This window comes from Neomonachus schauinslandi, chromosome 6 (assembly GCF_002201575.2).
Source record: "Neomonachus schauinslandi chromosome 6, ASM220157v2, whole genome shotgun sequence".
Classification (NCBI taxonomy): domain Eukaryota; kingdom Metazoa; phylum Chordata; class Mammalia; order Carnivora; family Phocidae; genus Neomonachus; species Neomonachus schauinslandi.
Genome location: NC_058408.1, coordinates 77,608,520 through 77,635,094, shown reverse-complemented (window position 1 = coordinate 77,635,094; position 26,575 = coordinate 77,608,520). Strand labels below are relative to the sequence as shown.

The 26,575-nt window shown below is 38.5% G+C and overlaps 1 protein-coding gene across 1 annotated transcript; it reads right to left on the bottom strand.

The window, feature by feature from the left end:
- Nucleotides 1-2,308: 2,308 nt before the first annotated feature.
- On the bottom strand, nucleotides 2,309-26,149 carry LOC110585979 (zinc finger protein 37A-like). Its single transcript, XM_044916457.1, is given in 6 exon segments — nucleotides 2,309-2,916; nucleotides 2,918-3,807; nucleotides 13,125-13,220; nucleotides 13,510-13,636; nucleotides 23,746-23,804; nucleotides 25,968-26,149. Coding segments are annotated over 5 exon segments (1,692 nt in total). The 5' UTR covers nucleotides 23,761-23,804; nucleotides 25,968-26,149; the 3' UTR covers nucleotides 2,309-2,352.
- Between the last annotated feature and the right edge of the window lie 426 nt (nucleotides 26,150-26,575).

Sequence of the window (26,575 nt, the reverse complement as noted above, 5' to 3'; positions counted from 1 at the left end):
ACACGCGCACACACACACACGCACACACAACTTCTATGAGTTACATTTCAATCCAACACTCTGGGGTTTTCTAACTTTCCCCTTCTCCATTTTTATGAAAGCCTTCTCCAATCTGGCTCTCATCATCCGCAATACATTTTATTTGCTCAATGTTAAATATTTCAGCCATGCTGATCATCTCTTCCAGCTGCCCTCAACACTCCTGATGCGGGTGTGCACCTCACCACAATACCTTTCTCATCCCCCAACACAGGCCTGTTCTGACGTCCACTCTAGGAAGGGAAGGCAAGAGAGAAATACAGAAAGCACAAGGGAGAAAGGAGAACGTGAGAAGAACTGGCCAAACTGATTTCATTTTAAATATTAAATCCTTTGGCTCCTCTAATAAACATTACTTGGTCCATGGATATGACTGGATTTTTTTAAATTTAGGATTATGCACCTTAATTCATAAAATACTGGTAACTTTACTTTCCTGAAATGTCTTTTACAGGTTTTGGCATCAAGGTTATACTGAGCTCACAAAATGAATTAGAAAAGTTCCATCTTCCTTTCTCTGGAAAAATTCATAAAAGCTTGGTATCATTTCCTTCTTAAATATTTGGAATAACTACAGTGAAGCCATCTGTTCTTAAGAGTTTTCTTTCTGGGCAGGTTTCTGTCTGTTTGTTTTTTTAAATACCAGGTATCATTTGCAATTGCAATAAGGTACAATCTACCTCGGATATGACCTTGCTTTTACTGATAGCATGCTGTGCTCAGCAAGGGCCCAACCTACTGGCAGTTCCCAAATTCTAATCATTTTTTCTTAGTACTGAAAAAAAATCTACTTTCAGCTTTGCTTTTCAGGCTCCTGCCCTGTGCTGAGTCAGTCTTCTAAAAATTTCTTTAAAAACTGTCTATGTGTCTGACCTCTAATGTTTAAGAATTTTTCACTCCAGCCTTGACGGCCAAAAGCTCTGCTGGCTCTCGTCTCTGCCCTCCTAAGGGTTCCAGCCTCCACCTGAGCCACGCTCAATACTCAGGCTCCTCTCTGTGGCCAGAACTGCCAAGTGCTCCCAGGTAAAACAGCTGCATTTTGCCCGTGTACTTTCTATGATTCACTCCTCTCCTCAATGTTACCTCTAGTCCTCTTTGCTTCTGCAGCAATAGGCTGCATTCAAATAGATGCTTTTTGTGATTTTTTTCTAGTTGTTCTCAGTTAGTACACTGATCTGCTGTAAGCTACTATAACCTACCCAGTAGTAGTATCTACTTGTGCTTTTTTAAAGCTCTATATTTAAGAATGCATTTTCATATATAATTGTTTCAGTTTTTTTAAATTGCTACATCACATATGAAAGGTGTTAAGTATGTGGAGAAATAGAGTTGGGTACAGTAAGTCACTCACAACAGGATGACACTTGCCAGGGAAGAAACCACCTATGCTCCACACTCACTTTTCCTACATTCACTATGTTGCATGCATAGCAACTCACCTTTCCCCTTTGATCCACTATTCCAGGATGAGCCACTCAAAATCAGTCTGTCCCAGAATTACCAAAACATCCTGCTGGCAAGCTACTCCTACATGTGTCACCAGATCCAAAATCTCTCTCTTTTACCTGGACATCAGAAAGTCCTGTTGGTGGGTCCTCTTGCTAAAAATCTTCTCTTGTTCTGCATATGCCTGAACAATAAGCCTCTGACGTGCTTACAACTGTGCTCCCAGTGTGGTGTGTTTTTACGTCTAATACCTTAAACAGAGGGGAACAATGGACCTGGCAAGGGGCCAAAGTGTATCTTTACAAAAATAAAACACTATTTCTAAATGAAAAGTTCTCCACATTTCCTCAATTGCTAGAAACCCTTCAAAATCTCTGATGTATAAGCTTAGATTTAACTTAAAGCTTCCACATATTTAACATATTTTCTCTAGTAACTTCCAACATCGACCAGATCCTACTTCAAGCACTTCACACAAGTCATCACCTCAGAGTAAATATTTTCCTATAGTTTTCTATAATTTGTGCATTTTCTAAGGCCCGTGGATAAAGTCTTCTCTACCCTACGAATGCTGATAGAGGTTTCTAACTTATGTGTTTTCTTTGATTTAGTGAGGTGTGGCTTTGGGCAAAAGGTTCCCTATATTCATTCACCAATAGGTTTTCTCCACTGAGTTTTCTGATATACAGTATGGTTCAAATTCCAACACAAAAGTTTTCTATATTCCATAGCTTCATATCATTCTCTCCCCTCTGTAAGTTCTCTGCTATATTGTGAGAACTGACTTTAGACCAAAGATGTTATTAAAATCATTGTATCAATGGATTTTTCTCCCCATTTGTGTTCTTTTTCTATAAACTCTTGACTTCACCCAGAGTGATTTCCCTCATTTATTACATTTATAGGGTTTCTCCCCAAATGTGTTCGTTGATGTACCGTGAGTTTAGACTTCACATAGAATGATTTTCCACAAACATTACATTCATAGGGTTTTTCCCCCGTGTGTGTTCTATGATGTGCAATGAGTTTTGACTTTACACAGAATGATTTTCCACATTCATTACATTCATAAGGTTTCTGTCTTATGTGAGTTCTCTGATGAACAATTAGGGCTGACTTCTGACGGAAATTTTTCCCACATTGATTACATCCAAAAGGTTTCTCCCCTGTGTGTCTTCTCTGATGTTCTGTGAAACCCGAGGAATAGCAGAAAAATTTTCCACATTCAGTACATTCATAGGGTTTCTCACCTGTGTGAGTTCTCAGATGTTTGGTAAGAGTTGACTTCTCAGAGAAGGATTTCCCACATTCGTTACATTCATAAGGTTTTTCCCCTGTGTGAGTTCTTTGATGTTTAATGAGGTCTGATTTTCTGAGAAAGGCCTTCCTACATTCATAACATTCATAGGGCTTCTCCCCTGTGTGTGTTTTTTTGATGTACAGTAAGGACGGACTTAAATGAGAAGGCTTTCCCACATTCACAACACTCATATGGTTTCTCCCCTGTGTGTTTTCTCTGATGTTGAGTGAGGGTAGACTTTTCACTGAAGGATTTCCCACATTCCTGACATTCAAAAGGTTTCTCCCCTGTGTGAATTCTCTGGTGTTTAATGAGGTCTGAATTCTTGTAGAAAGTTTTCCCACATTCATGACATTCACAAGATTTTTCCCCTGTGTGTGTTCTCTGATGTCTTGTGTGGGCTGACTTCTGGTTGAAGGTTTTTCCACATTCATGACATTCATAAGGTTTTTCTCCTACGCGTGTTCTCTGCTGTACACCAAAGACTAACTTTTCACTAAAAAGTGTTCCACATTCATTATACTTAAGTATATTGTCAATTGAGTGGGTTCTCTGAATTGGAATGAGGTTTGACTTCTGGCTGAAAGGCTGAACACTCTGATGCTCAAAGAGAATGGATTCCTCAAAGAAGTTTTCTCCACATTCATTAAATTCACAGTGATTCTCTCTTGGATGTGTTCTCTGATGAGCAATGAGAGATGACATATCACAGAAGATCTTCCCATATTCAGTGTATTCACAGGTATTCTTCCCTGTGTAAGCTTTCTTATTTACAACAAAGAGTGAATTCTCATGGAAAGCTTTCCTACATTCACTGTATTCAAACGGTTGCTCCAAAATTTGAATTTTCTGATGGTGAACAAAGTCGTCATTAAGGTGGAAGCCATTCCCATTTTTATTATATTCATAAGGTTTCTCTTCAGAATGAATTCTTTCATATTTATCATTATGGAGCCAATTTCTACCTTTGTTAAACTCATTGAACTTCTTTCTTGAATAGTTTCTACTGTTATTAATTAATTCTGAAATATAAATAGAGTAATAAGGAAAATTAGTTGACAAGGATATTTAGGAGAAACAAAATTAATTAGGTTTCGGGGAGTGGACAAGCTTAGTTCATTATCTCCTCATGTCTTGATTATAACAACAGTATACACACTTCCAGTCTCATCTCTCTTTTCCATTCCACACAATAACAACAAATCAAATTTCTAAGACCTCTAATTCAAAAGGGAATGGTACGATAACGCTATCTCTAATATCTCTAATTCTGTTTCTAGCTCTGATGCACCAGGAATAAAAACACACAACAAAATAGCAAAAACAATGAGTGGTCAAGCCATCCTTGCCACAGGATCAGATTTACAGCTCTTTTGATTTATAGTATTTTCCCTTTATTCCATCAGAGTTGTTCAATAGTGTGGACTTCCCCTGGCCATCAAACCCTCTTCCAATGTTTTCTGGCTTTCTCCCAACCAAATCTCACCTCATTTAACATTAGTCTTCAATCCTGCATATATATATATATATATATATGCTTTTATATCTCTGCATAACATGAAAACCTACAATTCTAAACCTGAACCTGGAACTTTCATTTACCTGTACCTTAATATTTTTTGGTTATGCATACCTGTCTTTACTCCTCTGCTATCTATAATACTATATTTGTAATAATGTATCATACAATTCCATAGAATGCCAATACTAATACTACTGAGTCCAATAACCTAAGAACTGACAATATTTTTTTAAAGGTATCACCCTGAAGCAAACATATTATTGTATCTGGATTCAGATTAGAACCAAACCATCAATTTACAAATCTAGAATGAATATATTTTATTCTTGTAAGCCCAGCTGTTTGTCCCCATAAATTGTTCATTCTCATCCATAATCTTATATTCAAGTTCTTTCATTCTGTTAGTTTACAGTCCAATAATGTTTTTAAAAAGTTGCCTTCCCAAATCTCCCCATCACTTTCAGCTTCATTTGCTAAAAAGAAAAAGAAAAAAAAAAAAAAAGAAAGGCCTATAACATGAACAAACATTTCTCCAAAGAAAATATATAGATGATCAAAAGACACATGAAAAGATACTCAACATCAGGGAAATACAAATCAAAACCACAATGAGATATCACCTCACACCTGTTAGAATGGCTAAAATCAACAACACAGGAAACAACAGATGTTGGCAAGGATGTGGAGAAAAAGGAACCCTCATGTACTGTTTGGTGGGAATGCAAACTGGTGTAGCCACTGTGGAAAACAATATGGAGGATTCTCAGAAAGTTAAAAATAGAACTACCCTATGATCCAGCAACTGCACCCCTGAGTATTTACCCAAAGAATACAAGCAACTAATTCAAGAGATACATGTACTCCTATATTTATAACAGCATTATTTACAATAGTCAAATTATGACGGCAGCCCAAGTGTCCATCAATTGACAAATGGATAAAGAAGATGTGGTGTATACACACACACACACACACACACACACACAATGCAATATTACTCAGCCATAAAAAAGAATGAAATCTTGCCATTTGCCAGGACATGGATGGAGCTAGAGAATATAATGCTAAGTGAAATAAGCCAGTCAGAGAAAGACAAATACCATATGATTTCACTCACATGTGGAATTTAAGAAGCAAAACAAATGAGCAAAGGGAAAAAGAAAGAGAGAAACCAAGAAACAGACTCTTAACTACAGAGAACAAACAGATGGTTACCAGAGGGGAGGTGGAGGGAATGGGTGAAATAGGTGATGGGGATTAAGTAGCACACTTGTCGTGATGAGCACTGGGTGATAAAATAAAAAGTTAAAAAAAAAAGTCTGTTTGTATAATTTAACACAAACATGAGCTACGCTGCTATAACAACGTCTTTGTTAAACACTGAATTTTTAAATATTTCACGCAGCTCTGATTTTTATTCAACTATGTTTCTGGCAGCCATAACTCTACCTATGATTTTCTTTCAACACTCTGAATAGATATTAAGTCAGTGGTATTTAACAAATGGTTTTCATCAGAATTAACTGGAGAGCTTTACCAAACACAAACTTTTAGGCATCATACTTAAAGATTTAGTGGTTTAATGTCTGTACTTTTAAAAATACTTCTGTAAAAACCAGCAAATATGGTAAAATGCTAATGAAAGATCAAAAAAAGCATGTATAGAATAATATATTTAATATTTATGATATTAATAATGTTAGTTTTATTATGAAAATAAATATTTAAATGTTATTAACAAATCTATATAAACCCCATCAAAAGTGTCCTGTTCCTCTTAGGACTTGATGTGTATGTGTATGAGGTGGATGACATGGAGTTGGCTTTCATATTCCATGATAACTTTTAAAATGAGCATGTGTTATTTCTATTCAGAAGAAACAAGAATGATAACACAGGCATGATTTTTCAGTCTCTATGTCAATGTATACCTGACAAATCAGAATCTAATGATTGATGACCTGGCATGTATGTTTACAAAGAGTTTATGGTAATGACTTTCTGAATTATTATGAAAATCTGGCTCTATGTGGTCCATGGTCAAGCAAAATCATTAATAATGTGCAATTCTGGATTATTAAAGAGTGAAACCAAGATCTTTCTCTTTGGAAGATCAAAATCCTGGGGGGGGTGGGGTGGAGAGAAGTCTCATAAAATACCATTACCTAATTATATGACCAGGAAATAACTTTTTTTTTATTATGTTATGTTAATCACCATACATTACATCATTAGTCTTTGATGTAGTGTTCCATGATTCATTGTTTGCGTTTAACACCCAGTGCTCCATGCAGAACGTGCCCTCTTTGATGGACAAACATAGAAGGAGAAGTGAGCTGAAGTATTCAATGAGCTTGTCTTGGCAAAAGAAATTTGGGATAAAAATTATAAAACATATGTAATGAAAACAAGAAGCCATTACTTGATGTCAGGCACTGTTTCCATACCCTTTGTTGTTTCGGTTTCTCATTTATAACCTCCATATTTCCTACTATACTTTCAGCATTATCTTTTCTACCTGTTTTTTCAAATTGTGTTTTGATTACTGCAGCTATTTTATTCCTTTTTTTTCCCCAATTATTTCCTATGATATAACACAGCTCATAATACATCTTCCTGCGGTCTTACTATCTCTTTCAGAACCTCTTATTTGCCTGTTTTATGTTCTTGCACACCCAAAGCCATTATTTTATTGTTAATTTTTATTAAAAACTAGTAACAATATTTAGGCATTACATGACAACATTTTTCACATCAATTACCACTTGCTTGTCCTGTCTTCTCCTATTTCTTGTAATAACTTTGCATATATCTTGTGATGGCTCTTTTTTTTTTTAAATTCCTGAGCACTGAAGGAGATGGATTTTTCCTGACCCAGCTATTTTCTGATCCAGCTTTCCCATGGGGTGAACTGAGAACCGTATTCCAAACTGGCAGGAATAAGGGCACTGCATGCTCTCCTCAATCTTTACTATTCTTCAACTGAGAGAAGTCTTTTTAGTTTTTTCAAGTATAAAGTCTTTTTCATTTTCTACTACTTCACAGATGGACTGCAGCTTTCCAACACAGCTTGTGCCTATGAGTCCTCATTCTACCCCATCCCTCTGCTTCTCAGGAAGAAACCCGGTACAGAGATCTAGCACCATCCTGAAAGTCCTTCCTGCTGTTCTACAAGATTAGGTTTGACAATTTGAGGTTCCACCTTCGAAAGGAGCAGCTCTCAAATCTTTAGCTCAGCACACACCTCCACCTGGTATTTCACAGCTATTGGCAACCCCTTCCCCTTGTTTTGCTGTTGAGAGTTAAACTTTCTGCTAGTTCTTTCAAAAGTGATGTTTGATTTGCATCTGCTAGTTCTTCTTGTATTCCTGTTCCTAAGAAGTCAAGGTTAAAATGCCAACTTTATGCTTCCATCTTCAAACCTGAGGTCCATTTACTTCTCCTTGAAATACATACTTCTCTTGGCCTCCAGAATATCATATTATCTCAACTTTAGTCCATCCTCACAGATTCCTCCTATAGTCCCCACTGCTCAATCCTCATCTTTATCACTTCTAAACCTCTAAACCTCATGGTGCCCCAGGATTCAGCCATGAGACCACGTCTCTCCTTTATTTATACTCATGAGCAAGAAGATCTCATATAGTTCCCATGACTTTGAACATCTTCACACCGCTGATGTCCACACTTACATATTGTTATATACAGTGTAACCTCCAAAAAACTAGTAATTTTCTGAAAGAATATATAACTAAAAGCTAACAGAGACAAAAGAATATAATAATTTAAAAATCCAAGAGGAGGGACGCCTGGATGGCTCAGTCGGTTAAGCGTCTGCCTTCAGCTCAGGTCATGATCCCAGGGTTCTGGGATCGAGTCCCACATCAGGCTCCTTGCTCAGCGGGGAGCCTGCTTCTCCCTCCCCCTGACTGTGCTCTCTCTCTCTCCAGTAAATAAATAAAATCTTTAAAAAATATAAAAAAATAAAGCATTGAATTAAGTTAAAAAAAAAGTTTTTTTAAATCCAAAAGGAGTTGTGAAATGAGGAATAAGAGAAGAAAGAAGACATGGTACATAAAGAAAAGAAATAGCAAGACTGTAGGCTTAAGTCCAATTATACCAGTAAACATAATTGGACTAAATAATATAAATAAGAAATTTTAAATGTCAGACTAGATTTAACAAACAACTACTGCTTTCAGTTTATAAGAGACACACTTTAAATATAAGAACATGGTAAAGCTGACAGTAAAGGATGGAAAAGAAAGCTGGTGTGGCAACACTAACACCAGACTCAGACTTAAAGGCAAAAGTATCACTGCATATATGGAGACAGGCACTGCATAATGGTTGAAGAGTCCATTAAAAAGTGAAATGTAACAATCCTAAATTCCTATTTGCCTACTAATACAGCGTCAAGAAATATCACAGTTGGAGACTTTAAAACGTCTTAGTATCTGACAGAACAGCAGACAAAAGACAATCAGAATACAGAAGAGCTGAAAAAATACCATTGTAGAACATTATACAAAACAATTACAGACTATACCTTCTTCTCAAGTGAGCATGGAACATTTATGAAAACAGACAGTATCAACAAATTTCAAGCAACTGAATTTATTTCAAGAAACTGAAATTCTCTGTATTAAATTAGAACTCAAGAACTGAAGGATAACTAGAAAAAAATGATTTTAGAAGCAACTCACTTCTCAACATCCCTGCTTGATGCTCTGATCAACAGCAGCTCCTACATTTTCCCTGTGGAACACCTCCAGGTGTCATGCCCACCAGAGAAGGGGGGCAAGTGAAATGGTGTCATGAACAAGGGGGACTGCCTTCAGGACGTCCCTCTGAAAAGAGGACAAAATCAAATATTTGGACTGGTATTGGGGATGGGGAGTCTAAAGCTTACCAGACAGTGAGAAGTCATGCTGGGGGCCTAACAACTGCAAAATCGTTATTTCCAGGTGTACCCTCTGGGACTGTGCTTGCGTGTGTGCATGTGTGAAAATAAGGCATTAACTTGCAATCTAAGTGTGATCTGCACCCAGGGGTGGTTATCAGAAACATTCAAGTATTTGAGGAAATACCTGGTGGTGCACAGACCTCAGACATGCCCTCTGGGAGCAGGTTTACTGCCTATAGTGTGGTTATTCTGCTAGAAAGAGGTACAGAATCTGTTCCTGTCTTGAGCTGAAATGCTTCATGACCCGGCCTCAGCCTGGAAGGCATTCAAGTCAGCTTCAACAGGCTGGCCAGAGCTCTATGGATAACAGAATGTGCCACGGACTTCTTTCTTGCAGGCCAAAGCAAAGTCTGGGCAAAATACTAATACGAACTGCAGCCCCTGGTTTGATGCCTTGGGCCAGGTAAAAAAAAAAAAAGTGAAAGGAAATACCTGAAGAGCATCTAGCTTTCTAAGACAGACCTTGATGGTTAAAGACTAAACCAAAATTATGGAGGAATGGCACACATACAGAAAAACTGGCCAGAAGTCAGAAATAAAATGAGTGGTTGTGTGGGGCTGTAGGGAAAATAAATTTTGTTTCTGCACAGCTAGGACTTTTTGAGCAAATCTCAATAAAACTTGGAGCTTAAAGTAAAAGAATGAGGCTTAGAAAGTAATTTATGACTAATTAGATAGAGACAGACTCCAGAGAGACTCACATTTCAGTGGGGGCACTGGAACTGGGGGCCCTGGTGACATCCTGGGTATAAGGCTGGAGACAGTGGTCTTCTTTCTCCCCTGAAGAAATGTACTCATAGTCCAAAGGGTTAGAGTGTGAACTCAGGATCCTTCCCAAGGGAGGAAAGGTTTTCCTCTCTCCTTTTAAAAGGGTAGGGGGACAGCTACCTCTCCCTTCTATAGAAACACCCACATTCATTTTATCAGTATTTTTCACCCAAAATAACAACTTTGTATGTATGTGTAGAACACCTGGTTTCTGTCTCATTGCTTCAAGAGTAAGAAACTGAGGTACACTGGAACCACAAAGTTGTTACTTAGCTTTAAGCAAATACTAATTCATCTGCTCTGTTCCAGGAACCTCATGTGTTGTATTTATGGTAAAATACTAAAAATTTAACAGTCTGAAATTTAAAATCTCCACCAAGAGATAACTTCAGACCCAAAAAAGCTTCATAAGTGAAATCTATCAAACATTAAATAACATAATCTCACATAATATCATCCATAGAACAGCGAAGTATAAAACACTGCTCAACTCATCTTACGAAAGTAGTACAATCTTCAACCCCAAACCTGAAAACATTACAATAAAGGACAATTAAGGATAATAGTTCTCATGAACACACATACACACAGAAAAATCCTACATAAAATAGTGAAAAGCCAAATTCAGTGATTACAAGAGCAAAATACATTATGATGGAGGATATATTTCAGACATAACAGGTTGGCTTAACGTTGGAAAATTAATCAAGATTACTCACCATATTAACAGAATAAATATGAAAAAGCATGATTATCTCAATACATGCAGAAAAAGTATTTGACAAAATCCAATACTCATTCATGATTCAAAAAAGGGGGGGGGCCCCCAGGTAGCACAGTCAGTTAAGCATCTGACTCTTGGTTTTGGCTCAGGTTGGCTCAGGGTTCTAAGATCGAGCCACATTGGGCTCCCTGCTCAGCACGGAGTCTGCTTAATACACTCTCTCTCTCCCTCTAACACATTCTCTCTCTCCCTCTCCCCACCACGCACATGCTCGTTCTGTCTCTCTAAAATAAATAAATAAATCTTTAAAAACAAAAACCCTCTTAGGAAATTAGGAATAGAAGAGAACTTCCTCAAAATGATAAGGCATATTTATAGAAATCCTTCAGTTAAAATCAAAATTAATTCTAAAATACTCAATAGTTTCTCTCTGAAGTCAAGAATAAGACAAAGATGTTCACCTTCACCACTTCTGTACATGTTACTGTCATTCTTAGCCAGTACAATAGGCAAAGAAAAGAAAAAAGGTATAAACATTAGGAAGGAGAAGTAAACTTGTCTTTATTCATAGAGAACACAATTACTGACCTAAAAATTTTTAAGAAATCTATAAAACAACTACCAGAATAAGTAAACTTGGCAAAGTTGCAGGATACACGGCCAGTGTGCAAATACCAACTGTTTTTCTATACACTAGCATTAGATGTCAATTCTCTCCAAAATGATCAACGTAATCCCAATAAAAGCCCTAAAACAGTAGGTATAGGCATATGGGTGTGTGTGTGTGTGCACGCACACGTGCACAGACATAACAGGTTGGCTTAACGTTGTTTTGAGTTTTGAGGTATTTGAAAAACATTTATAAATATTCTTGTGTGTGTCTTTTTGAGGAGGACATAAATTCTTACAAGCTGATTCTAAAATTTATATGAAGATGCAAAAGCTCATAGTATCATAGCATTGTCCATAATATCTGGAAACATAGAAATTATTTTAATATATTTTGTAGATTAAAATGTTCTTGGCAACATTCTGTATTCATGCTATAGCCAGGCAACCTTGAAGAAAATAGCAAAGCTAGAAGGCTAACACTGCCAGATGTCATGACTTACAATTAAATTATAAAGATAAAAGACAATGGTATTGTCAAGAAGATGGATAAATCACCCAATGGAACAAAACAGAAAGCCCAGAAACAAAACCACAAATATATGGTCACCTGATAAATAACAAAGATAAAACCCCAATTCAGCAGGAGAAAGGACAGTCTTTTTAACTGTCATCAGAAGTCCTCAAGAGAATGGTAATACAAGACATAATTGAGAAATGGTATTTTCAATACATACATCTGCCAAAGATTCATATTTGGAATCTATTTTAAAACTTCTATAATTCAATAGAAAAAGACTAATGATCCAATAAAACAACACAGGCAAAAGACCTGAACAGTTAACTTTGCTAAAGAAGATCCAAATAGCCAACAAACATATGAAAAGATGCTCAACATCATCAGTCATCAGAGAAATGGGAATGAAAACCTAATGAGATAGCACAACACAATGACTAAAATGGCTAAATTAGATGGACGATACCAAGTGCTCACAATAACAAACTGCATTTAAAGCTCTCATACACTGCCAGTGGCAATACAATTCCGTACAACCTCTCTGGAAAACTGTTTAAACTAAAAAATATTGCTAAAGCTAAATATGTGATTACTCTACCCAGCAAGTCCATTTCTGGTCATACATCTAACAGAAGTAAGAGTTTATGTCCTCCTCAAAAAGACACACACAAGAATATTTATAAATGTTTTTCAAATACCTCAAAACTCAAAACAAGTATGTTTCAAAACAATATGTTTCAATATGTATCCTAACGATGTTTTAACAATATAATAAAGAGATAAACTCTGGGATAGTCACAATGGAATGCTACACAGCAATATAAAGCAATAAACTAATGATATACACAACATGGATGTTTCTCATGGACATAATACTGAACCAAAGTAGCCAGATACTATATATATAAATATTCTATATACACATATGTACAGTAAGAATACATACACACATATATAGCACATGTGTGTACACTTAAGATCTGTGTACTTAACGCTATACAATTTATTCCTAAAGGGGAAAAAAAGATAACATTTCTGTATAAAAGTGACACTGGGAGATACTGGATGATTCAGTGACTGAATATTTGAGTCATGTCAACATGCTACTTCCAAAGGTCCAGAGCCTCTAAAAGGTGATTCCTGAAGACATTTCAACGGCCTTAAAGCTCTGAACTAACCCTTTGTGATCTAATTTCCTCCTAAACTCCATCTGGCTCATACGTACTAACTCACCTGGGTCACTCTGGCTTGGGATCTCTTCCTCTAATATCCACGGCTCCTCTCCTTGCTCCAACTTGAGGATCACTTCTGGTTTAGGAATGGAACACCCTGTGAATGAGAGGTGTGTGATTTGGGACAAACTGGATGAGCTTCAGGGCCTCTGAAAGTAGAGGACATAATAACTCAAAGACTATACAATTAAAAAAAAAAATTAACTTAATCCCTGTTATGAGGGAGAAGAAAACAAATTCCTTCTGATAACCAAAAGAGGTAAGTCAACCTTGACTCCAAATTCCAAAGCTAAATATTATTATATTCTACAAAAACTCTGCAAGTTTCTGTAAATAAAAAAAGACACACATAGCGGGGGTCTCCGTGAGAAACAAACACTACTTACCCACTGAAACAAGGTGACTGTAGTTCTCCAGCATCACATCCCTGTACAGGGTTCTCTGAGCAGGGTCCAGGTGCTGCCACTCCTCCTGGGTGAAGCCCACAGTCACATCCCTGAATGACAAGGATCCCTAGAAAAGCAAATTTCTGCTCAGTCTGAAGTGATCAGAATCAGGTGATTTGAAAAAAAGAAGTTCAAAGACTAATTCTTACCATTTTTTACTGTTGAAAACTGGCCAGAAAATGTTACTACGGACCTCTACAAAATATAGCTTATTTTGTGTTATACTTTGCGAGTAAAAAAAAATAATAATAGAAATACCATTGGTGAATTATTTTGTTATTTAATACAAAAAATCTGAGTGCTCACATGTACCTGGAACTGCCCTAGTTTCTGAAAATTCCAAGTTGAATAAAATACTCTTCCTGGTCTCAAAGAAGTTATTCTCATAAGGAAACATACGAAGACATAGCTACCATAGGACTTGAAGAATCCACACCACGAACATGTGCAACACAGACAGGAATTATAAAGGGATTCTGTGCAAGTTACCATGCTCTGACTGCAGACCATTGTCTCTGATCACACAGATGCAAAGAGGCACACAGCCACTGTTGATGCATTTCCCCCAGTTGTTGCAAGTCCCCTTCAGTTTGTGTTTTTCCCTTTTCATTTTCTCCTCCTTCATTCTTTGCTTTTCCCCCTTCAAGAACCAGACATTGAAGACCAAGACATTCAAAAACAACTGCATATACTAGGAGAATAAGAAAGTAACTGTGCATACCCAAGGAAAGGCTCAGAATACACCTAAGAAGACATTAAGTTTACACATCAGGCTGGTCCTTGGCACAGAGAAAGCCTACGACAATCAAAAAATAAATAAAAATAAACAAAACAATAAGAAAATACAGCAAATATTGCAGAATGGGGAGAATCTGATTTTCAGAGTTACCACATTATTAGATTCAAATGCCCAGTGTTCAATCAAAAAATCACAAGGCATACAAAGAAACAGGAAAATATGAAACCATAAAACTCCTAGAAAAAACATAGGTGGTAAGCTCCTTGACATAGGTCTAGGCAATGATTTTAGATTTGGCACCACAAGCAAAAGCAACAAAAGAAAGAATAAATAAGTGGGACTACATCATAACTAAAAATTTTTGCACACTGAAGAAAATCATCAACAAAATGGAAAGGCAACCTACTAAATAGGAGAAAATATTTCCAAGTAATATATCTAATAAGGGACTGATATCCAAAATATATAAAGAACTCATACAACTCATTTGTAAAAAAAAAAAAGAATCTGATTAAAAAATGGGCAAAAGATCTGAATAGTCATTATTCAAAGACACACAGATTGCTAATAGGTTCATTAAAAAGATTCTCAAAATCATTAATTATTAGGGAGATGCAAATCCAGACCACAATCATATTACCTTATACCTGTTAGAATGGCTATCAAAAACACAAGAAGTAACAACAGGTGTTGGCGAGGATGTAAAGAAAAGGAACCCTTGGGCGCCTGGGTGGCTCAGTTGGTTAAGTGACTGCCTTCGGCTCAGGTCATGATCCTGGAGTCCCTGGATCGAGTCCCGCATCAGGCTCCCTGCTCGGCAGGGAGTCTGCTTCTCCCTCTGACCCTCCCCCCTCTCATGTGCTCTCTCTCATTCTCTCTCAGATAAATAAATAAAATCTTTAAAAAAAAAAAAAAAGAAAAGGAACCTTTGTGCACTGTTGGAGGGAATGTAAACTGGTGCTATGGAAAACAGGATGGAGGGTCTTCAAAAAACTAAAACTAGAACTATCATATGATCCAGCAAGTCCACTTCTGGGTATTTATCCAAAGAAAAACATTAACTCAAAAGGTTATATACACCCCCATGTTTACTGCAGCATTATTTACAATATCTAAGATATGGAAACAACCTAATAAGTCCATCCATAGATGAATGCATAAAGAAACTGTGGTATATATATATATACAATGGAATATTACTCAACCATAAAAAAGAATGAAACCTTGCCATTTACAACAACATGGATGGACTTTGTGGCATTATGCTAAGTGAAATAAGCCAGAAAGAGAAAGACAAGTACCCTGTGATCTCTCCGATATGTGGAATCTTAAAAAAAAATACGTTCATACAGAAAACAAATCGGTGATTGCCAGAGGTGGGGGGGTGGAGTGGGGGAAATGGGTGAATTCTTTTTTATTTGTTTAAATAAATTGTTTTAAAGAGAAAAGAAACCTAGAGACCAATATCCTTTACGAACATTGATGTAAAAAATCCTCAACAAGATATTATCAAACAGAATTCAGCAGCATAGTAAAAGGACTGTAATATATTACAAAGCTATAGTAATCAAAATATATGGTGCTGGCACAAAACAAGACACAAAGATCAATGGAACAGAACAGAGACCCCAGAAATAAATCCATACCTATTTGGTCAATTAAACTATGACAAAGGAAGCAAGAATAAAGACTGAGAAAAAGATAGTCTCTTCAACAAATGATGCTGGGACATCTAGACAGCTACATGCAAAATAAGGAAACTGCGCCACTTTCTTATACCATACACAAAAATAAACTTAAAAGAGATTAAAGGTCTAAATTTGAGACCTGAAACCATAAAACCATTAGAAAACATAGCCAGTAATTTCTTTGACATTGGCCATAGAAATGTTTTTCTAGATATGTCTTCTCAGGCAAGGTAAACAAAGCAAAAATAAACTATTGCAACTACACCAAAATGAAAAGATTTTGCACAAAGGAACCCATCAATGAAACAAAAAGCAACCCAGTAAATGGAAAAAAAAAATCTGCAAATGATATATCCAATAAGGGATTAATATCCAAAATATATAAAGGGCATAAGCAACTCAACACCAAACAAAACAAAACAAAAAGACACTGATTAAAGAAGACATACAGATGGCCAACAGACACATGAAAAGATGCTCAACATCACTCATCATCAGGGAAATGCAAATCAAAACCACAATGAGTACCACCTCACACCAGTCAGAGTCCCTACTATCAAAAAGAAGTAAGAAGTGTTGGTGAGGATGTGGAGAAAAAGAGACCCTTGCGCATTTTGGGTGGGAGTGGAATTGGTGCAGCCACTGTGGAAAACAGTATGGAGGTTCCTCAAAATATTAAAATAGAAATATCTTAAGATCCAGTAATTCCACTTTCTTTGGGCATTTATCCAAAGGAAAAAAAAAACTAATTTGTAAAGATATATGCACCTCTATGTTTACTGCAGCTTTACTTACAATAGCCAAGATATGGAAGCAACCCAAATGTCCACTGATAGATGAATGAAGAAAGATTTGGTATATAGACACAATAGAGTATTTACTCAGCCATAAAAAAGAATGAGATCTTGTCATTCGTGACAAAATGGGTGAGGTATTATGCTAAGTGAAATAAGTCAGACAGAAAAAAACAAATACCATATGATTTCACTTACATGTGGAATCTGAAAAACAAATTTAAAAAAAAAAATAGACTCATAAATACAGAGAACAAACTGGTGGTGCCAGAGGGGAGGTGGGTAGGAGATTGCTGAGAAAAAGGATTAAGAGTTACAAACTTCCAGTTAAAAAATAAATAAATTATGGAAATGAAAAGCACAGAGCAGGGGCGCCTGGGTGGCATAGTCATTAAGCGGCTGCCTTCAGCTTAGGTCATGATCCTGGGGTCCTGGGATCGAGCCCTGCATGGGGCTCCCTGCTTGGCAGGAAACCTGCTTCTCCCTCTCCCACCCCCCCCCCCCGCTTGTGTTCCCTCTCTTGCTGTGTCTCTCTCTGTCAAATAAATAAATAAAATCTTAAAAAAAAAATACAGAGCAGTAAATAAAGTCAATAATATTGTAATCATGTATGACAACAGCTGGTGACTACACTTATTGTGGTAAGCATTGACTAATGTATAGAATTGCTGAATCAGTATGTTATACACCTTAAACTAATATAAAATTGTATGTTAATTATACTTCAATTAAAAAATAAAATAAAATGGATTATATACCATGACCAAGTAGATCTATTCTTGGAATCCAAGGATGGTTCAACATATAAAAATCAATCAGTATAATATACCACATCAACACAATGAAGGAAAAAACAAAATGACCATCTCAATTGCTGCAGAAAAGGCATCTGACAAAATCCAACAATCTTTCATGATAACAACACTCAACAAAATAGGAATAGAAGGGAAAGATTGAAAGCTATTCTTCTAAGATCAGGAGCAAGGCAAGGCTGCCTGCTTTCTCCACTTCTATTCAACACAGTACTGGAAGTTCTAGTCACAGCATTAGACAAGAAAAAGAAATAAAAGGTATTCAAATTGAAAAGGAAAAAGTAAAATCACCTGTGCAAATGATATACTCTTATATGTAGAAAAACCTAAAGACTCCACAAAAAATGCTGTTAGATCAACTAAATGAATTCAGCAAAGCAGCAAGATATGTCAACACACAAAAATCAGTTGCACTTCTATACAGGAACAATGAACAATCTGAAAAGGAAATTACAAAAGCAATTCCATTTACAAAAGCATCAAAAGAAATCTTAGGAATTAATGTAACCAAAGATGTAAAAGAGTTGCACAATAAAAACTACAAAACAGTGCTGAAAGACATTAAAGAAGACATAAATAGGGGTGCCTGGGTGGCTCAGTCGTTAAGCGTTTGCCTTTGGCTCAGATCATGATCCCAGGGTCCTGGGATTGAGCCCTGCATCAGGCTCCCTGCTCAGCAGGAAGCCTGTTTCTCCCTCTCCCACTCCTTCTGCTTGTGTTCCCTCTCTCACTGTGTCTCTGTCAAATAAATAAATAAAATCTTTAAAAATAAAGAAGACATAAATAAATGGAAACACATCCCATGTTTGTGGATTAGAAAACTTACTGTTAAAATGTCAATATTACTCAAAGCAATCTACAGAGTCAATGAAATCCCTAGCAAAATCCCTATGATATTTTTTGCAGAAATGAAAAAATTCATCCTAAAATTCATACGGAATCTAAAGAAACCTGAATATCCACAACAATCTTGAAAAAGAACAAAAGTAGAAGACTCATACTTCCTGATTTCAAAACTTAATACAAAGCCACAGTAATCAAAAAAGGATGGTACCAGCATAAAAACATATAGACCAATGGAATAGAAAAGAGAGTCCAGAAATAAACCGTCACATATACTGTCAAATGATTTTTGACAAGGTTGATAAGACCATTCAATGGGAAAATGACAGTCTTCATCAAATGGCACTGGAGAAACTGGATAGCCACATGCAAAAGAATGAAGCTGACCCTTACCTAACACCATATACAAAAATCAACTCAAAATAGATATAGTACCTAAATGTAAGACCTAAAACTATAAAACTCTTAGTAGAAAATATAGGACAAAAGTTACACAACATTGGATTTGGCAATGATTTCTTGGATAAGACACCAAAGGCCTGGGTAACAAAAGAAGAAACTGACAAATTTTTCATGAAAGTGAAAATACTTTCACAACAAAAGTTACTATCCAGAGTAAAAAGGCAATCCACAGAACAGAAGAAAATATCTATAAGTCATATAGCTGATAAGGGATTAATATCCAGAATATATAAACTCCTAAAATTCAGTAACATAAAAACCCCAAACAACCCAATTCAAAAATGGGCAATGGACTTGAACAGTTATTTCTCCAAAGAAGATACACAAATGGTCAATAAACACAAGAAAAGATGCTCAATATCATGAATCATTAGGGAAATACAAATCAAAGCTACAATAAGATACCACCTCACACCCATTAGGATTGCTACTATCAAAAACACAGAGGGCGCCTGGGTGGCTCAGTTGGTTAAGCGACTGCCTTCGGCTCAGGTCATGATCCTGGAGTCCCGGGATCGAGTCCCGCATCGGGCTCCCTGCTCGGCGGGGAGTCTGCTTCTCCCTCTGACCCCCCCCCCCCCCCATGTGCTCTCCCTCATTCCCCCCCCCAAAAAAAAAAAAAAAAATTTAAAAAAAAAAAAAAAAAAAAAAAAACACAGAAAACAACTGTTGGTGTGGATGTAAAGAAAATGGAACTCCCATGCACTTTTTTTTTTTTTTTTTAAAGATTTTATTTATTTATTTGAGACAGAGAGAATGAGAGACAGAGAGCATGAGAGGGAGGAGGGTCAGAGGGAGAAGCAGACTCCCTGCCGAGCAGGGAGCCCGATGCGGGACTCGATCCCGGGACTCCAGGATCATGACCTGAGCCGAAGGCAGTCGCTTAACCAACTGAGCCACCCAGGCGCCCCTCCCATGCACTTTTGGCAGGAATGTAAAATGGTACAACCACTGTGAAAAACAGTATGGAGATTCCTCAAAAAATTAAAAACAGAATTTACCATATGACCCAGCAATTCTATTTCAAGGTAAATATCCAAAAGAAGGTCTCAAAAAGATGTCTGTACACGCATTTTCTCAGCAGCATTGTTATTCACAATAGCTAAAACATGGAGCAACTAGTGTCCATGGACAGATGAATGGATAAGCAAAATGTATATATACATACAATGGGCTATTACTCAGCCTTAAAAACGGAAAAAAGTCTGCAGTACGCTAAAACATGGATGAATCTTGAGAACATTATGCTAAGTGAAAGAAGGCAGTCACACAAGGACAAATACTACAGGATTCCACTTATATGAGGTAGTTAGGGTAATCAAAATTACAGAAACAGGAAGTATCAAGGTACTTTCCAGTGGGGAGTTATTGTTTAATAGGTACAGAATTTCAGTTTTACAAGATGAAAGACTATGGGGATGAATGCAGTGACAGATGCACAACAATGTTAATGTATTTAACACCACTGAAGCGTACACTTAAAAATGTTTAAGATGGTAGGGGCGCCTGAGTGGCTCAGTCAGTTAGGCGTCTGCCTTCGGCTCAGGTCATGGTCCCGGGGTCCTGGGATCGAGTCCCACATCGGGCTCCCTGCTCTGTGGGAAGCCTGCTTCTCCCTCTTCCACTCCCCCTGCTTGTGTTCCCTCTCTCACTGTGTCTCTATCAAAAAAATAAATAAAATCTAAAAAAAAAAAAAAAAATGTTTAAGATGGTAAATTTTATGTTATTTGTATTTTACCACAATGAAAAAGAAAAAAAAGTAAAAATGTACTGATATGTACTACAACATGGATGAACCTTGAAAACATGCTAAGTGAAAGAAGCTAGACACAAATGGCCATATACTGAATGACTCCACTTGTATGAAATACACAGAATAGATCAATCCATAGAGACAGAACACAGACTGCTGGTTGCCAGGGATAGGGTGAGTAAGAGAATGGGGAGAAACTCCTTAATGAGTAAAGGGCTTTATTTAGAATGATGGGAATATTTTGAAACTCAATTAAGGTAGTGGTTGCATAACACTGTGAATGTACTAAATGCCACTGAATTGAGTTGGTCACTTTAAAATAGTTAATTTTGCATGTGAATTTCACCTCAATAAATTTTTTAAAAACATAAGAAATTGTGGGGAATAAAATTACAATAAAAGATGAAGGAGTTAAAACCACGGAACAGTAACCACAACAATATGAGAACAAATTCTCAATATAAAGGACAGAGCATTTCATATTAGGTTAAAAATGTCTAGTTATATGTTCCTTACCAAAAAAAATATACTCACAAAGAAAGTGGAAAATCTTACTAAGATGCAATACCCCCATGACCCAAAAACCTCCAGGACATCAAAGGAAGGAATGACTCACTGGTGAGTGAGAATGGATAACATCTCCTTTTACAAGTCAAGTGGTTTTCAGTGACTTGCTTTCAACTAAGTTAAAAGAGAAATTAATTAGATTTGTATTAAGAAAACAGTTTCATTTACAATAGCATCTAAAAGGAAAATACATGTGGGCTCTTTCCATAGTTTGGCTATTGTGGACATTGCTGCTATAAACACTGGGGTGCATATGCCCCTTCGGATCACTACATTTGTATCTTTGGGGTAAATACCCAGTAGTGCAATTGCTGGGTCACAGGGTAGCTCTATTTTCAACTTTTTGAGGAACCTCCATACTGTTTTCCAGAGTGGCCATCAACAGATGAATGGGTAAAGAAGATGTGGTATATACATACAATGAATATTATGCAGCCATCGAAGAAATCTTGCCATTTGCAACAACATGGATGGAACTAGAGGGTATATGCAAAGCGAAATAAGTCAATCAGAGAAAGACAATTATCTTATGACCTCACTGATATGAGGAATTTGAGAAACAAGACAGGATCATAGTGGAAGGGAGGGAAAAATGAAACAAGATGAAAACAGAGAGGGAGACAAACCATAAGAGACTCTTAAGCTCAGGAAACAAACAGGGTTGCTGGAGTGGGGGGTGGGGTGGGAAGGATGGGGTGTCTGGGTGATGGACATTGGGGAGGGTATGTGCTATGGTGAGTGCTGTGAATTGTGTAAGACTGATGAATCACAGACCTGTACCCCTGAAACAAATAATACATTACATGTTAATAGAAAAAAAAAAGAATAAAACAGCCTTCTCCCGGTCTCAGACTTGAAAAAAATAAAAATAAATAAAAGAATACAATACTTAAGAATAAATTTGAGCAAGGATATGTAAGATTTGCACACCAAAAACTACAAAACATTGCTGAAAGAAATTAAAGAAGACCTAAGTGAGTGGAAAAACATCTCACGTTCACAGATTGTAAAACCTAATATTGTTAAAATGTCAATATTCCCCAAAGTGATGCACAGATTCAATGCAATCCTCACCAAAATCTCAACATCCTTTTCTTTGCAGAAATAGAAAGGCCAACCTAAAATTCATACAGACTTGCAAGGGACCTTGCTGTAGAACATAGTTTGGTGGTTTCATAGTAAGTTAAACGTAGGATGACCCATCAATTTTACTCCCAGGAAAGAAGTGAAATAGGTCTTCAAACAAAAACTTGTACATGAATGCTCATAGCAGCACTGTTCTCAACAGCCAAACATGGAATCACTCCAAATGCCCATCAACTGATAGATACACAAAAGGTGGACTATACATCAGTGGAATATCATTCAGTCATAAAAAGTAGTGGTACATGCTACGACATGGATGGGTTTTCAAAACATTAAGGTAAGTCAAAGAAGCCACACATTAAAGACCACATATTGTATGATTCCATTTATATGAGATATCCAGAATAGACAAATCCATAAACAGAAAGCAGGTTAGTGGTTGCTAGGAGCTGGGGAGACTAGGGAGTAATTTGCTCATTAAGTCATGGCACTGCTCATTAAAGGTATGGGGTTTCCTTTTGGTGTGACGAAACTATTCTGGAAGGAGAGGGTGGCTATGGTTGTACAACATTGTGAACGTATTAAGTGCAACTGAATTCTACACTTTAAAAGGGTTCAAATGCAAATTTCACGTTATATGTATTTTACCACAATTGAAAGAGTGGAATCCCTCACCAGACTGCAAAAATGTAGATTCTGCCTAGTCCCCAGGGCTGTCACAAAGCCTATCTCATCCTACTGACTACCACTAATCACTGTGGTCTGCCCAAACCTGCTCCTTCTTTAAACAACTGTGAGTCCTAATGCTGGCACGGTTCACGAGAAGTATTCTATGCCTACCACTTCTTTATGTGTAATTGCAGGACTGTCACTGGAAGATACATAATGCCACCAAATGAGGCTTATCAAAAAAGGTTTTTATGTTCCAGTTTCAAAACTCAGTAAGATCACAAGAATTGCATTTATCTACAAGGCATCTTTGCCGTACTATATCAGATGTCAGCAACCTGTAAACATTTTCAGTAAATGGCCACATAATAAATATCTTAGGCTTGCCAAGCCACACGGTCTCTGTCACAACCACTCAACTCAACCCCTATGATATGAAAGCAGCCACAACCACAAATGAACGAGCATGGCTATGTCCCAATAAAACTTTATAGACACTGAAATCTGAATTCCATATAATTTCCCATCACAAAATACTACTCTTGATTTGTTTCTCAACCACCTAAAAGTTCTTAGTTTGTGGGCCATAGAAAAATAAGCAGCAGGCTGTATTTGGCCCATGTACTGTAATTTGTTGACCTGTGCTCTGCATTTTCCCTGATGTTAACGTATTCATTTCTACTATTTTACATGAAGGTACAGACATTTTATGAACCTCACATAATCACTGTTAGGCAAAACTGTGAATAAATGAACAACTCACCTGGGATGTGATCATTTTCTGCTGGCCCTGGAAGAGTGTGGATAACCGTGAGGGTACAGCTGAGAAGGAAAGAACCAACATGAGATATGCCGCCAGCCTGAAAAACTCCACATAGCTGCTGGCAAAACACCTCCGAAGTGGAGATGCCTTGAGAAGGGACAGAAAGGATGACAGGAGGGAGCAGCCCATGCACAATTCCGGAGTGCTCGGACATACTAGTTTTTAAATGTAAAAACATTTGCATCTGGCTGGCTCAACTGGTGGGGCAAGCGACTCTTGATCTCGGGGTTGTACGTTTGAGCCCCATGTTGGATGTAGAAATTACTTAAAAATAAAATCTTTAAAAAATGTTTGTTTTCTCCTGATTTACTAACAATGTATGCTTTAAAACAGAAAAATGTAAGCAACACAGTACACTAAATAAACAAATTAGTAAAAGCCAAGGAATGGAACATAACGCTTTCATTAAAACTGATGCTGAGCAAAAATATATCAAGTTGTAATGTTCATTATAAACCAGAGAATCCCACTAGGTTCTGAAAAAAGGGATGGGGTTTTTAAGGGCTGGTCTTTTTTCAAAGGAAAAAAAAAAAAAAAAGAGTTTGCTTTAACTCAGTTTCAGGTATCTCAAACATATCTTTTGATTAAAAACAACAGGGGCGCCTGGATGGCTCAGTTGGTTAAGCAACTGCCTTCGGCTCAGGTCATGATCCTGGAGTCCCGGGATCGAGCCCCGCATCCGAGCCCCGCATCCGCATCCTGCTCCCTGCTCAGCAGGGGGTCTGCTTCTCCCTCTGACCCTCCCCCCTCTCATGTGCGCGCTCTCTCTCTTTCTCTCTCTTTCAAAAAAAAAAAACAAAAAAACAAAACAAAAAAAACCGAGGGGCACCTGGGTAGCTCAGTCGGTTGAGCGTCTGCCTTCGGCTCAGGTCATGATCCCAGGGTCCTGGGATCGAGCCCCGCATCCGGCTCCCTGCTCAGCAGGAGGCCTGCTTCTCCCTCTCCCACTCCCCCTGCTTGTGTTCCCTCTCTCGCTGGCTCTCTGTCAAATAAATTAAAAATAAATAAATAAATAAAAACAACAAACGGGTTCTGACTTATCTGTTGTTAAAGCAGAAAACACCTGCCTGGGCCATCAAAAGATTCCATGTCTGCTCTTGTTTCTGCCACAACAAAATGTGTGACTAGGAGCAGGTAAGTTAAGTGAAAGAAGACCCATTTCCTTCCCACCCTATCCCACTCCCATCTTTAAGCAGAGCACAAATAGGTAAGACTTAAGGACCCTTCCTGCAGTACCATCTCGGATTCTATCAGAGGGGGCATTAGCATAGGGCTAGTTGTTCTGTAGTAAGCGAGCCGCTCAGAATCTGGGAGTGGAGAAAAGATGAAGGGACGAAGGAGGTAGTTTCCTTCTCTGTGGCTGGTAAGCCCTTCTTTCCACATGATGCCTCACAGCTCCCCAACAAGCAGTACCTTCTGTTCCTTTTGCCCTCCCCTCCCCTCCCAGCCACAGCTGACAGTCCTCCTGAAAGCTGGCCCACAACGTCCATCACCCCAGTCTTCGAGAATCTGGCTATGACCGTGGTTCCGGCGGGAGGACCCAAACTGCTTCTGGCTGAGCAAGAGTCTTTGCCGTTTCCACCTATCTCTACTGAGGTCTGGGGCAAACTGACTGGCGTCCTAGGAGTGGTCCCTGCTCCTGGGATCCCTCTTCCTCCCTCACAGGAGCTGCCTTGTTCCAGGAACATTCTAAGGGCATAGCCAGTTAGAATCCCCATCCAAGATCTAAAGCTCTTGGGCCTTCCTGTCACCCTGAATCACAAGCTGGACCTTCTGTAAACGCAAACTGCTGCTACTGAGGACACAGGCAAGGCTGCAGGCTGTCAGCGGGATCTGGATGCTCCACTCAGGTTTCAGGCTCATAGGTTCTCCAGGAACAAGGTCAGGACTCCTGCAGCGGCGGCTAGCTGCTGGGTCTGCCTCAAGCCCAGGTTTGATGCGGGATAGAGGATGAGGCAGGGCATCTCCCCCCTGCTCGTTCGCCACCTGGGTCTCTGTCACCTCCCTGAGTCCGGTACGCGGTTGCCATGGGAATGCGACACTGACCACAGGTGGCTGGGAGGACGAAGAGGGACCGTGAGTGGAGAAGAACGAAGTTCCCCCTCCCCAAGAGAGAAGCGCCAGGCCACGAGCGCCCCAAGGCCGGTTTCCGCCGGTCTTACCGAGGCCTCGGCCGACCCCTCACGTCGGAGATGAAAACACCAAGCTTCGCTCGGTAACAAGCGCTGGGACGTGCTGGTTCGCATTCGATGCATAAGACGTAGCAGAACTCACCCCGAGCTCAGGCACCAAGGCCGACTCCGTCACGCGCCACCCCCGGGCGGAGCCCCCAGTTAAAGGGCCACCCACGCCCAACACCCCGGGACTCCCCGGCCGGGCCGTCAGCCTCTGGAGCATCCGGGACCGTCTTCTCGCGAGGCCTCAGCCGCCGACGCGAACTAGACGGGAGGGGCGCAGGGCACATGCGCAGAAGTCCCGCAGCGACTCCCGCGTCCGCTTCCACGGCGCACGCTGTTTCCCAAATCCCTGGCGCCACGTCGCTGGAAACCAGCCTTCAGACTTTGGGGAAGTTGGGCAGAACTGCTCGATTTAGCAAATAAGGTAAAAGCAGGAGACATACTGATACTACAGTATTCGTTGTTATTCCGAAATAATTTTAAGTATCTAAATACATACCTATTTCATTAATTATATTTCCCTGATGGATTGGCTCTCCTAGCAGTTCGTTGTTTTGCTGAATGCACTTGCAGAATTTCTTCCAGAGGCAGTC